Source organism: Erythrolamprus reginae, chromosome 9 (assembly GCF_031021105.1).
Source record: "Erythrolamprus reginae isolate rEryReg1 chromosome 9, rEryReg1.hap1, whole genome shotgun sequence".
In the NCBI taxonomy this organism is placed as follows: Eukaryota; Metazoa; Chordata; class Lepidosauria; order Squamata; family Dipsadidae; genus Erythrolamprus; species Erythrolamprus reginae.
In genome coordinates, this window is record NC_091958.1 from 6912154 (window position 1) to 6925584 (window position 13431).

Sequence of the window (13431 nt, forward strand, 5' to 3'; positions counted from 1 at the left end):
TGCATTCTCTATTATTGAGTTGTGCTTGAAGTTATAAACACCAACTTTATCTATTTATTTATTTATTTAGCTACCTACATACTTACCTGCCTACCTACCTGTCATCCATCCATTTATCTATCTATCTATCTATCTATCTATCTATCTATCTATCTATCTATCTATTTCAATTTCTATCCTGCCCAATCCCGAAGGACTCAGGGCACCTTACAACAATATAAAAGATACAAATACAATAAAAAAAGAAGTCAAATATAAATAAACTATAAACCCCAATTAAAAACCCACAACTCAGACAATCCTGTCAACACACATGCATGCCCTTCAGTACAATTCTCCAATTGTACAGATTGCTTCAATTTCTCCAAGGAAGTATTGGGGAGAATCTCCAATCATTTCCAAAGGACAGGATGTCTCCTTAAAAATTCCTTCTGTCCTTTGGAGAGAAGAGACATTTGGGATTTATTGGGAATATAGGAAGTTGAGGAAGCTTACATATTTTCCTCCCTCAGAACATGCAAAACCAAAATATGATTTTCTTCATTGGGCCTTGGCAGGTTGTACGAACCCAACTGTGCTACGCTTAGATAAGGCAAATGTGGCTTGGTGCTGCGTCTTTGTAGCACTTGGTATGCTACATGAACACTGCAAATGTTGAACTATGGAAAAGAAACCACAATTAAGCATTGCCCCCACATACGCACACAGACAAAACATCTCCAAAAGACTGCTTCTTCACTAATCTCTGTGATACCCAAACAAATATGGCTGCCGTCTCCCATGGCAACCATCTGCATGGCACACAGGCCTTCAACCACCTCTGTGTTTTTGACCCTTCTGTCAGCCGATCCTAACTTGACCCTCCACTTTCTCAATCTGAATCATTTATTTGCCGGGATGGTCCAAAGTCGACAAATGGGATCATATAAGACAAGACATAACGTTCTCTCTCTTTCCATTGATCATTCATTCAAGCAAAGTAACCCACGTTTTAACTTTACAACCCCTAAATCTCTCTTTCTTTCCCCCCTTTCTTCCTTCAAACATGTTCAGGAAAAAAAGGGGAAAAAATTGACAGATATCGCCAAACCATATGGCAGCTCTAAACTGCTATTAGTTCGCAATTATATCACTTCAGTACCAGCTCAGGCACCTAGCTTAATTCTTTGCACTAAATAGCTTGATGAATTTCTATAGCAGACAATCGTTTTCTCTTTCCTAATTAGTGGCCTGGCTGGTAACGTTTCATCAACAGCAGCAGCTAGATTAAATGCCATACTTAACCATCTTCACCTAACCTACTTTGATGTTCAGTTTTTGCAAGCTTCAGAATACCTTTTGGATGGAGATCAGACGGCATTAAACAGAATTACTAATTAATTAAGCAAAGTTAAATTCTAAACACTGTTTGTTCTGTTAGCCAAAAGCCTCAACAGAACAGGCTTTTCCTATCTCTGCTGAGATCAAAGGATATGTGTGTATATATATGTGTGTGAGTGTGTATCCCTCTATCTTAGCCCTCCCCATTCATCCTCCTCGTTTGAAAGTTCAGTTTAGAAGGAAGAGATGAAAATGCTCTATCGCTATGTACAAAAAAGCCTTTTTTTATTTTTTTATTTTTATTTTTTAAAAATGACACGGTTCCAAATTATTGCTAGTGATGGGCGAACCCAACGGTGTTTGGGTTCGGTAAGTTCGGATGAACTTTACGCAAAATTCGTCCGAACCCGAACCGAACCCGAACGGGGAATCCCTCCCAAGAAGAGATTCCAGGGGCGGAGCTTTGACGTCACCGGCAGGTTGCTAAGGACGCCAAGGTGATCACCATGGAATCCAGGAAGTGATCACCTTGGTGTCCTTAGCAACCTGCCGGTGACGTCAAAGCTCCGAATGCCGAACACGATCCTGAACTTTGAAAAAAATTCGAGTTCCTGTTCGGCATACCGAACACTGCAAAATTCGGTACGGACCCGAATTGTGCGGGTTCGGTTCGCCCATCACTAATTATTGCCTCGTAGAAGAAGACAATACCGCTTCGGTTGGGTCTCATGACTTGGGCACCAGATGAATTGCTAAAGGGTGCAAAAGACTCCTAAAATGAAAAGAAAACTGAAAAAAAAACAACCTACCTCTGGGAGATAAGCAGATGAGGGCGAGGAGAGCTCATCGAAATGAGGTGTAAACCCAGAAATAGCTTGAGCAGCAGATGGCAAAACGCCTGGGGACTGGTAGACTTTGGAGAACAGTCCCAGAAAAACGTTCCCAAATATAGGCAGGTTGAAGAAATGGATGGAATAGGACAAAACCCAAATTTAATACAGAGCCTTGGTGGTGCAGTGGTTAGAGTATAGTACTGCATGCTATTTCTGCTGATTACAAATACAGTTGTACCTCATCATACGAACTTAATTGGTTCCAGGAGGAGGTTCGTAAGGTGAAAAGTTCGTAAGATGAAACAATGTTTCCCATAGGAATCAATGTAAAAGCAAATAATGCGTGCAAATCCTTCAGGAAAATCCCAAACTTTAGAAGGGAGGCAAACAGAGGGCAGGGAGGAGCAGCTAAAGGGGGCGGGTGGAAGAAGCAAGGCTAGGCTAAAGGGTGAGTGGGAAGGAAGAAAGGCAAGGGGGCGCCCCTCCCTTTTCTTTCTTAAAAAGACACTGTTTCAGTGCCTTTGCAAGCACGTTGTTCTCTGCAAAATCTTTCCTCCAAGCTGCCCCTCCCTTTTCTTTCTTAAAAAGACACCCTTTCAGTGCCTTTGCAAGCACGTTGTTCTCTGCAAAATCTTTCCTACTGCAAGCAGCCCCTCCCTTTTCTTTCTTCAAAAAAGGGGGGGAAAAGAAACCCCTTCATCCCAGCAGCAGCTGCTTGGGTTCGTAAGGTGAAAATAGTTCGGAAGAAGAGGCAAAAAAATCATAAACACCGGGTTCGTATCTTGAAAAGTTCGTTAGAAGAGGCGTTCGTAAGATGAGGTACCACTGTACTGTACAAATTTAATACAGAGCCTCGGTGGTGCAGTGGTTAGAGTGCAGTACTGCATGCTATTTCTGCTGATTATCGGGTGCCGGCAGTTTGGCAGATCAAATCTCAGTAGGCTCAAGGTTGACTCGGCCTTCCATCCTTTCAAGGTCGGCAAAATGCGGACTCAGATTGTTGGGGGCAATTGGCTAACCCAGATACAAATCCTTTCTCTTCTTCAACCCCTCCATTTTTTTAAAATTTTAAACGTATTTCTGTTGCTACCATCATGGTTTTTTTTTTTTAAAAAATCATTTTGATTTTCGGAGGGAGGTAGTCTGGTGATCCCTTTAGGGTTGGGGGTTTTTTTTCTTCAAGTTCCCAAGGAAAAACCCCACACAAACACTCATTTAAATGAAGGTTGTGCGTAGGTAATATCATTAATAATGCAGACTTTGATCCCAACCAGTCTCTCGGCTAACTTAGATGTGCCACAAAAAAATAAAAAAATAGAAAGGAAATCCTCCCACTTTTGCTGTGATAACAAGAGCTCCGAAAACTCCAAGATGATGGAATAATCATATCACCCTTTTCATCAAAATTGCTTCCCGTGGGGAAAGCTGTCACTGTGATCTTCACATAGCTCATCGTAAAAGAAATAATGCTGTGGAGACCAATTTTAAGTGTCCTTCTAGTTACTGTGCACCAATCATACAACCCACGGTCCTGCAAACCAATTTAAACATATTGTGTTTAAATATGTAAAAAAATAAACATATTGTCCTGGACCGGTGCTCTAATCTCTTCTTTAAAAAGGCAGCCCGAAGTTCACATATACAGCGGTACCTCTACCTAAGAAAGCCTCTACTTATGAACTTTTCTAGTTAAGAACCGGGTGTTCAAGATTTTTTTGCCTCTTCTCAAGAACCATTTTCCACTTACGAACCCGAGCCTCCGAAACTGTAACCGGAAAAGGCAGGGAGAAGCCTCTGTGGGGCCTCTCTAGGAATCTCCTGGGAGGAAACAGGGCCAGAAAAGGCAGGGAGAAGCCTCTGTGGGGCCTCTCTAGGAATCTCCTGGGAGGAAACAGGGCCAGAAAAGGCAGGGAGAAGCCTCTGTGAGGCCTCTCTAGGAATCTCCTGGGAGGAAACAGGGCCAGAAAAGGCGAGGAGAAGCCTCCGTGGGGCCTCTCTAGGAATCTCCTGGGAGGAAACAGGGCCAGAAAAGGCAGGGAGAAGCCTCTGTGGGGCCTCTCTAGGAATCTCCTGGGAGGAAACAGGGCCAGAAAAGGCAGGGAGAAGCCTCTGTGAGGCCTCTCTAGGAATCTCCTGGGAGGAAACAGGGCCAGAAAAGGCGAGGAGAAGCCTCCGTGGGGCCTCTCTAGGAATCTCCTGGGAGGAAACAAGACCTCCACCCTCCCTATGGTTTCCCCAATTGCACAGTTAAAACCCCTAAAGTAAAAACATTCATATCTTCTTTGTTGGAGCTGGGTAGTATTGCTCAACGGCCCCATGTCTGTTGGCAAAGCAAGATTTTCACGGCTTTCCAGGAGGCCAGGAGAGTGGGGGCAGCGTGGATCTCTGGAGGTTCCAGAGAGCTGGGGCCACCACAAAGAAAGCCCTCACATGTGGCCCCACCAACTGACATTGTATGGCCGACGGGACCCTGAGAAGGCCGACCCTGTGGGCTCTAATCGGTCGCTTCTTCATTTTACTTCTCATGTAAAAAGCTTCTTCAATCTTGAAGGAAAAACCAATTCCAGTTGCCCCTTGAAAAAACACCTTTGGGACAATGAGAGGTGCGTTGCTACCGATATGCCCCGGAGCTCAGTTCCGATAGCAGCCTGCAAATTGCACAATTTGCACACGATGGCTCCAATGCAGTCTTCACCAATCCGTCGCGTGTTGCCATCTTTTTTAAAAAAAATTCGCTTTATTTTTCTTCCTGTGTATCAGTATTCAGGTAAGAGCAACCCAGACCTGGGCACAACCATGACTTGAAAATATCCACCGATGTCTGTCTGTCTGTCTGTCTGTCTGTCTGTCTGTCTGTTTATTTATTTGATTTATATGATGCCCTTCTCCGAGAACTTGGGGCGGCTTAAAACAGATAAAAAGAAACAGTAAAATACAGTAGCTCAATCCAATTCATTAAAACAAGGTGAACGAATCTAAAATCCCCAATTATGTTAAAAAATCAATCATGCCCATTCAGACAACAACCATACATAACATTTGTCGGCCAGGGGGCCAAGATCTAATCACCCCGAGCCTGGTGGCCTAAATTTATTTATTTATTTGTTTGTTTGTTTATTTATTTATTTATTTATTTATCTATTTATCTATCTATTTATCTATTTAGCTATTTATCTATTTATTTATCTATTTAGCTATTTATCTATCGATCTATTGATCGATCGATTGATTGATTGGCTTTGTATGCCGCCCCTCTCTGCAGACTCGGGGCGGCTAACAACAGCAATAAAACAGTATATAACAAAATCTAATACTAAAAACAGTTAAAAACCCATTATATAAAAACCAATCATACATACAGACATACCATGCATAAAATTGTAAAGGCCTAGGGGGAAGTGTATTTCAGTTCCCCCATGCCTGGCGGCAGAGGTGGGTTTTAAGCAGCTTTCAAAAGGCAAGGAGGGTGGGGGCAATTCTAATCTCTGGGGGGAGTTGGTTCCAGAGGGCCAGGGCCACCACAAAGAAGGCTCTTCCCCTGGGTCCCACCAATGGACATTGTTTGGTTGACGGGACCCGGAGAAGACCCACTCTGTGGGACCTAACTGGTCGCTGGGATTCGTGCAGCAGAAGGCGGTCCCTGAGGTAAATGAGTCTTGAGACTCTTGCGGAAGGCAAGGAGGATGGGGGCAGTACGAATCTCTGGAAGGAGCTGATTCCAGAGGGCTGGGGCCCCCACAGAGAAGGCTCTTCCCCTAGGCCCCACCAAGTGACACTGTCTGGTTGATGGGACCTGGAAAAGGCCGGCTCTGTGGGACCTGACTGGTCGCTGGGGAGAAGGCGGTCCCGCAAATTTACCCATTGGCTTTAAATTTACTACCAATTAAATTAAATTATTTATTTATTAATTCAATTTGTATGACACCCACCCACCGAGGACTCCCAAATCTTTCTTTTAATTCACACACTAATAACAGTTCCATTAAAATTTAGCGTTGGGGTGAAATATAAAAGGGGGAAAGGAGGAACTTTGAACTCCAAATAAATGCTAGATTGTCATTTTTGCTCCCCTCTTCATAGGAAAATAAAGCTGACTTGTACAATGACGATGAGGTCTGGATATGATTGAGATGAAACATCTGTTAAAGGAGAATGGGGGGAAAAAACCTCCTCCCCCCCCCCACTAAAAATACATCTCTATTTTCCATCCCTTCTTCTCAAACTTAAAACATATGATGAAATCCCTGAAGCGACTTCAGAACTATAAAAGTCATTTCAGCATCGGAAGCCAGTCAAAGAAATTCCAACCTTCATGCTGAGTTTTTATGAAGAGCAGATTTTAAGAGGAAGGGTGGTGGGGAAGGAAAGCTATAATCTGTCCAGGTAACAAAAGCTACTTTATTCTCTGCTTGTTGAGTAAAACTGAGGTTTGGGGGTTTTTTTAACGCAGCTACCCAGAGAAAAATAAGGTTGAAACACACAATAAAGTCCCTGACAGTTTTCAATACTCTTCAAGCTAGGACCCCAAGCTGGCTGAAGTTCTTTCCTTCCCCCCCCCCCCACTCTACTCTTTGGCTTTTCTGCCCCAGACTTGCTGTTTGTATTATTTGTTACAGTTTTCTCCAAGAACAATGGTCTTGTTGTCTCTGAAAACATTCAGCGCCCCTGGAGGCTTCCAAAATTTAACCAAGCCGTATGAACGTTATGAAAAGACAGCTTGCAAGTTTCTCTCCTCCAATTAATTCTTGATTTTCTCCCCCTCCCTTCGAGGACAGAAAAGAGGGCTCTATAATAAATGCATTCGTGCGTGCATGTGAACCCCGCTTCTTTTTTGTAGATCTCTGGCTTAGATTTTTAAAAAACCTCACTGTTCCCTCCCCTTCCCTAAAAGACTAGAGAAAATGGTGGGTTTCTCTTGTCCTTCTCAGAAATAAGAGAGTTTTCTATAAAGCCCTTCATGGCACCGGACCAGATTATCTCCGGGACCGATGGGGTTTCCCATGGAAGGGAGCCTCAGGGGAATCCCAGCAGCGCAAAAACGGGCACTTCAGCCGGCAAAAGGGGTGAGTTTTGGGCTTGCACGCATTTATCGCTTTTCCATTGATTCCTATGGGAAACATTGTTTCGTCTTACAAACTTTTCACCTTACAAATCTTGTCCTGGAACCAATTAAGTTCGTAAGATGAGGTATCACTGTATATCTTTTTAGTAGCTATGAAGCTTAATTATCTTTCCAGATCTACCTTCGTAAATCGAGTGTACAGTATATTCAAGTTTCCAGTTGCAACATTCTTCTAATTCTGTGAGTATAATCATGATCAAATCAAGATTAAAAGTGAGTCAGCCTATATCTTTAATCCCTCCAAGAACATTAACTTCAGTATACAGGATTGAAGAAGACACCCTCTTTAAAAAAAAATGTTGTTCCAAAAGTACTAGGACTTCCAAAGCTAAAAATAAAAAATAAAATAAAAAACATCAAACCAGACAGAAGTTAAATTAGGCAATGATAGTAAAGAGTATTTCTATCTTGCTGCTTCAGGACAAACAAAATAACTCAGCTGTAACTGAGCCTCTTGTCAAATCTCAAAAACTGAGTCAACAAACCGTCCTTGTGGCTTAGAGCTTTGATGTTGATTTTTTGTTCTTTCCACAATTTTTTTTTTTAAAAAATGATTCCTGCAACAGTTCTTTTACCAAAGACAATCTTAATCCCAGAATCCAGAGCCTTTCGCTGTTGACCGGTTAAGTCAGTGGAGAAGAAAAAAGGATTTGATTAAGCCTTGCAATGCAACCTTAGAAATTAAATCCAGTATTTATTTACATTTTTTTTTTGGACTAAGTAGAGAGGGGGGTTTTTTATTAGTATTTTAGCTGTTGGTGCTTACTGCGGGTAACTCCATAAAGTGCGGGAAGTAATAGATCCAATTTGGAACAAAATCGCCAAATTCTACTGCTTATCTAATGCAGTGTTTCCCAACCTTGGCAACTTGAAGATATCTGGACTTCAACTCCCAGAATCCCCCAGCCAGCATTTGCTGGCTGGGGAATTCTGGGAGTTGAAGTCCAGATATCTTCAAGTTGCCAAGGTTGGGAAACACTGATCTAATGGGGGTGTCAGGCCGAAGTTACTGTTTTGAGTTGGAGCCTTTGGCCTGCCCCAAGTAGAAAAGTACTGTGGGAATTGGGTAAGGGGTGGTTGCATGAGAGGGGAAAATACTTAATCACAGGTCTGGGATCCTGTTCACACAACACTGTAGCTAGCATTCAATTGCAATGGCCTGAATATGAAGCAAAGCCAATAAACAATGTTTGGAATCTAAGGAGAGAAGCAGCCTGGGATTGAGGAGAAACCTCCTAACAGTGAGTTCAATTAAACAGTGGAACAGCTTGCCACCAGACATTGTGGGTGCTTCATCATTGGAGGTTTTTAAGAAGAGGCTGGACAGTGAGCTTGTTTGAAATGGTATAGGATCTCCTGTTTGAGCATGGGGCTGGACTAGAAGACCTCCATGGCCCCTTCCATATTCTATTCTATTCTATTCCTCTACTCTACTCTTCTCTACACTCTATTCTACTCTACTTTACTTTACTCTACTATTATTCCATTCCACTCCACTCCTCTCTACCCTTCTCCATTCCATCCCATTCCATTCTCTATTCCATTCCATTCTATTATATTCTATTTTTACTCTATTCTACTCTACTCTACTCTTATTCCATTCCACTCCACTCCTCTCTACCCTTCTCCATTCCATCCCATTCCATTCTCTATTCCATTCCATTCTATTATATTCTATTTTTACTCTACTCCACTCTACTCTACTCTACTCTACTCTATTCTTATTCTATTCCACTCCACTCCTCTCTACCCTTCTCCATTCCATCCCATTCCATTCTCTATTCCATTCCATTCTATTATATTCTATTTTTACTCTACTCTACTCTACTCCACTCTACTCTACTCTTCTCTACACTCTATTCTACTCTACTCTACTCTACTATTATTCCATTTCACTCCACTCCTCTCTACCTTTCTCCATTCCATCCCATTCCATTCTCTATTCCATTCCATTCTATTATATTCTATTTTTACTCTACTCCACTCTACTCTAATCTACTCTACTCTTCTCTAAACTCTATTCTATTCTACTCTACTCTACTTTACTCTACTCTACTATTATTCCATTCCACTCCACTCCTCTCTACCCTTCTCCATTCCATTCCATCCCATTCCATTCTCTATTCCATTCCATTCAATTATATTCTATTTTTACTCTACTCCACTCTACTCTACTCTACTCTACTCTTATTCCACTCCACTCCACTCCTCTCTACCCTTCTCCATTCCATCCCATTCCATTCTCTATTCCATTCCATTCTATTATAATCTATTTTTACTCTACTCTACTCTACTCTTATTCCATTCCACTCCACTCCACTCTACCCTTCTCCATTCCATTCCATTCCATTCTATTTTTACTCTACTCCACTTTACTCTACTCTATTATTATTTCATTCCACTCTACTCGCCTCCACTCCAAGCCATTCCACTCCACTCCATTCTATTATTATTCCATTCCACTCCACTCTACCCTTCTCCATTCCATTCCATCCCATGGATAGTGTTGAATGAGGTACCCATCCACGCGACAAGAAGAAAAGTAGAACAAGAGAACACAAGTATCAACCTATCTCAAGACTACAGGAGAAACTAAGAAAGTTTTTTTTAAAAAAACGTCTTCCAAGGTAAAATCTGAATCTGCTTTCTCGGAGCCAGCAACAGTGAGATCTTCTTTTGTGCATAAAGAAAGGGCATCAAACAAAGCGATTTCTAATGCATGAGAAGCTGCTCTACAGCTGCTGAAGATACGTTCCGAATGTTATGCTAGTCTTAATGGGAGATTTGTTGGCTCGGTTTCAGGTCACACTATTTTCTTTTCATTACAGGTTTAGTGTTAAAACATTGAACTGCAGGGGAAATGGGGGGAAAAAAGAGTGAATGTTGAAATGCAAAGAGAGGACAAGACGGGAAAGAGAGAGACAGAGGGAAGGGAAGAGGAGAGAAGGTATCATAAAACGTATCAGGAAAGACTTCATGAACTCCATCTGTATAGTCTGGAGGACAGAAGGAAAAGGGGGGACATGATCGAAACATTTAAATACGTTAAAGGGTTAAATAAGGTCCAGGAGGGAAGTGTTTTTAATAGGAAAGTGAACACAAGAGCAAGGGGATACAATCTGAAGTTAGTTGGGGGAATGATCAAAGGCAACATGAGAAAATATTATTTTACTGAAAGAGTAGTAGATCCTTGGAACAAACTTCCAGCAGACGTGGTTGGTAAATCCACAGTAACTGAATTTAAACATGCCTGGGATAAACATAGATCCATTGTAAGATAAAATACAGGAAATAGCATAAGGGCAGACTAGATGGACCATGAGGTCTTTTTCTGCCGTCAGTCTTCTATGTTTCTATGTTTCTAAGAGTGAATGTTGAAATGCAAAGAGAGGACAAGACGGGAAAGAGAGAGACAGAGGGAAGGGAAGAGAAGAGAAGGGGTGGGGTGGAAAGGAAAGGGGTTGGAAGGGAGGGAAAACGAAAAGGAAAAAGGATCCACTCTTGAAATATTCTTCCAAATACAGTGTTCCCTCGATTTTCCCGGGGGATGCGTTCCGAGACCGCCCGCAAAAGTTTAATTTCCGCAAAGTAGAGAAGCGGAAGTAAATACACCATTTTTGGCTATGGACAGTATCACAAGCCTTCCCTAAACACTTTAAACCCCTAAATTACCATTTCCCATTCCCTTAGCAACCATTTAGATTATTACTCACCATGTTTATTTATTAAAGTTTATTAAAAAAAATATTTATTAAAGGCGGATGAAAGTTTGGTGTCATCGGGCGGGAAAAACTGGGGTATAGGGGAAAAAACCGCAAAGTATTTATTAATTAATATTTTTGAAAAACCGTGGTATAGACTTTTCGTAAAAATCGAGGGAACACTGTATTGACAATGAATTCTAATACCCCAATCCAACATGTCCAAGGAGTTCACTGAGACAAAAAGAGGTGAAATGCAAAAAGACAAATTATTAAAATGAAAGGAAATTAAACATGTCTCTATTTCTTAAAAGTAAAGTCAATGGGGAAGCTAGTTCACTTAAGAACTGCAGGGATTCACTTAAGGACCGTGGCAAGACAAGTCGTAGACTGGAGTTAAAGCTCACTTGATTAGTTTTTTTTCCACTTGGCGACATAAATCTTGGGCTCAATGGTGATCATAAATCGAGGACCACCTGTACAGATAATCCTTGTAGCATTTATCCAGGTAGCTCAATCCTTACTAATGAGGATCTCGTTCATTTTATACAAGGAAGCCCATGGGCAGTGGAGAGATTGAAGGACCAAAATAAACAAAGAAATACAAATACAGTGGTACCTCATGATACGAACCCCTCGTCTTACGAACAACCCGAGATACGAACCCGGGGTTCAGAAAACTTTTGCCTCTTCTTACGAACTTTTTTCTTCTTACGAACCCGCCGCTACCGCCGCCGAGAAGCCCCGCCGCCCGTCTGTCGCTTTTTGAAACAGCCGGGGGGCTTCCCAGCGTCCTCCTGAACCCGAACGCCAAACCCGAACTTCCGGGTTCGGCGTTCGGGAGGCCTCCGACTGTTTTAAAAGGTGACAGCCGGGCGGCGGGGCTTCCCAGCGGCCTCCCGAACGCCGAACCCAGAAGTTCGGCAAAAGTTTGGGTTCGGGAGGCCGCTGGGAAGCCCCGCCACCCAGCTGTCACCTTTTAAAACAGCCGGGGGGCTTCTCGACGGCCTCCCGAACGCTGAACCTGGAAGTTCGGGTTTGGCGTTCAGGTGTAGGAGGACGCTGGGAAGCACCCCCGGCTGTTTCAAAAGGTAACAGCCGGGTGGCGATGTTTTTTTGCGGGTTTTTTTTTCCCCGTTGCACAGATTAATGGATTTTACATTGTTTCCTATGGGAAACAATGTTTCGTCTTACGAACTTTTCGTCTTACGAACCTCCCCCTGGAACCAATTAGGTTCGTAAGACGAGGTATTACTGTACATGATTTTTTAAAAAATGACTAAGGCTTTGAACCAAAAATTTTAGAAAGTGAGTCAGATAACATGCAGAAGATCTCTTTGCCCTTCTCCAACAAAGCATGGTGACTCTTAATTAAAAATTAAGAGAGACAATGTTTGCTTTTTATATACCGGTATATATAAAAAAATCACCTTCAAGATGAAAATGTTCGTTCTCAAGTGCCTCCCTGAAAATTTCACCAGCTGCCTCCTGCATGAGGAAAGAAAGAAAAAATATATATGTCTGTTAGTTTATTTCATATAGAAATATTAACTATTTTTATTGGCACTCGCATTAAATCAAGCACAAAACCAGCACCCGGTAAAAATACAATTCCAAAACTGAGCCTTAAAACCAGCCACTTTTAATGCTTTACTGAGCCTTAATACTAGTAAAGATGTATTTTTTCTTTTTAAAAAAAGGTTCTTTAATACCTATAGATTTTTATAAGACCGCGATCTTTCAAAAAAACTGCAAACAATTCATTGACTTTTAAAATCACTACTGCATTGCTAATGTACGGTAATAATATGGAGTAAGGCAGCATGGTAATTTGGAAAAAAATGAAAGTTTCTAGAAGGAAATAAAAAAAAACAATTTTCTTTCTTGTAAAAGAAAATTACATGCTCCCCTCAGCCCTCCGAGCATTAGTTTATGTTTATCATTCTCCATTTCTGCACTCATTAGTTATTTGTTTAACTGAGCTGATAATTATTGACAATTCAGGCTTCGCTTCTTAAATTTCCTCTCCTCGGGGTGGTTATTATAAGGAGAACTTCCAAATAGCTTGTTTTGTTGATTTCTGCAAGAGCATCAATACGCTTATTAATAGCCTATTAACCGAATGTTCTTTTCTAAAACCAACCATGCTAATCTTTGTGCCTTTCAGAGCCACCGCTGGGTAACTAGAGTGCATCAGCTGTCAATTAAAATTTTACTCTCTGTGGTGCCTGTCTGATTATGCCATGCATCATCTCAGACTGGCATTTATTTCATAGAACGGTGAGTGTGCAGGAAGACAGCATTTCTTCCTCCTCCTCTCCTCCTCCTCCTCCTCGTTTTCTCTTCTCCCCCTCCTTCTTCATCTTTCGCTTCTACTACTACTACTACTCCCTCCCTCCTCCTCTTTTTCTTCTTCTTTTTCTTCATCTTCTTCATCTTCTTCTTCATCTTCTTC

At 41.8% G+C, this 13431-nt stretch overlaps 1 protein-coding gene across 1 annotated transcript in view; it reads right to left on the reverse strand.

Annotated features, from left to right (window-relative positions):
• NKD1 (NKD inhibitor of WNT signaling pathway 1) overlaps positions 1-12470 on the reverse strand; it is a 36918-nt gene extending 24448 nt beyond the window's left edge. Inside the window, exon 1 of the mRNA XM_070761623.1 lies at positions 12407-12470. Within this exon, the coding sequence (XP_070617724.1) occupies positions 12407-12470 (64 nt within the window). The remainder of the gene's footprint in view (positions 1-12406) is intronic.
• Positions 12471-13431: the final 961 nt, after the last annotated feature.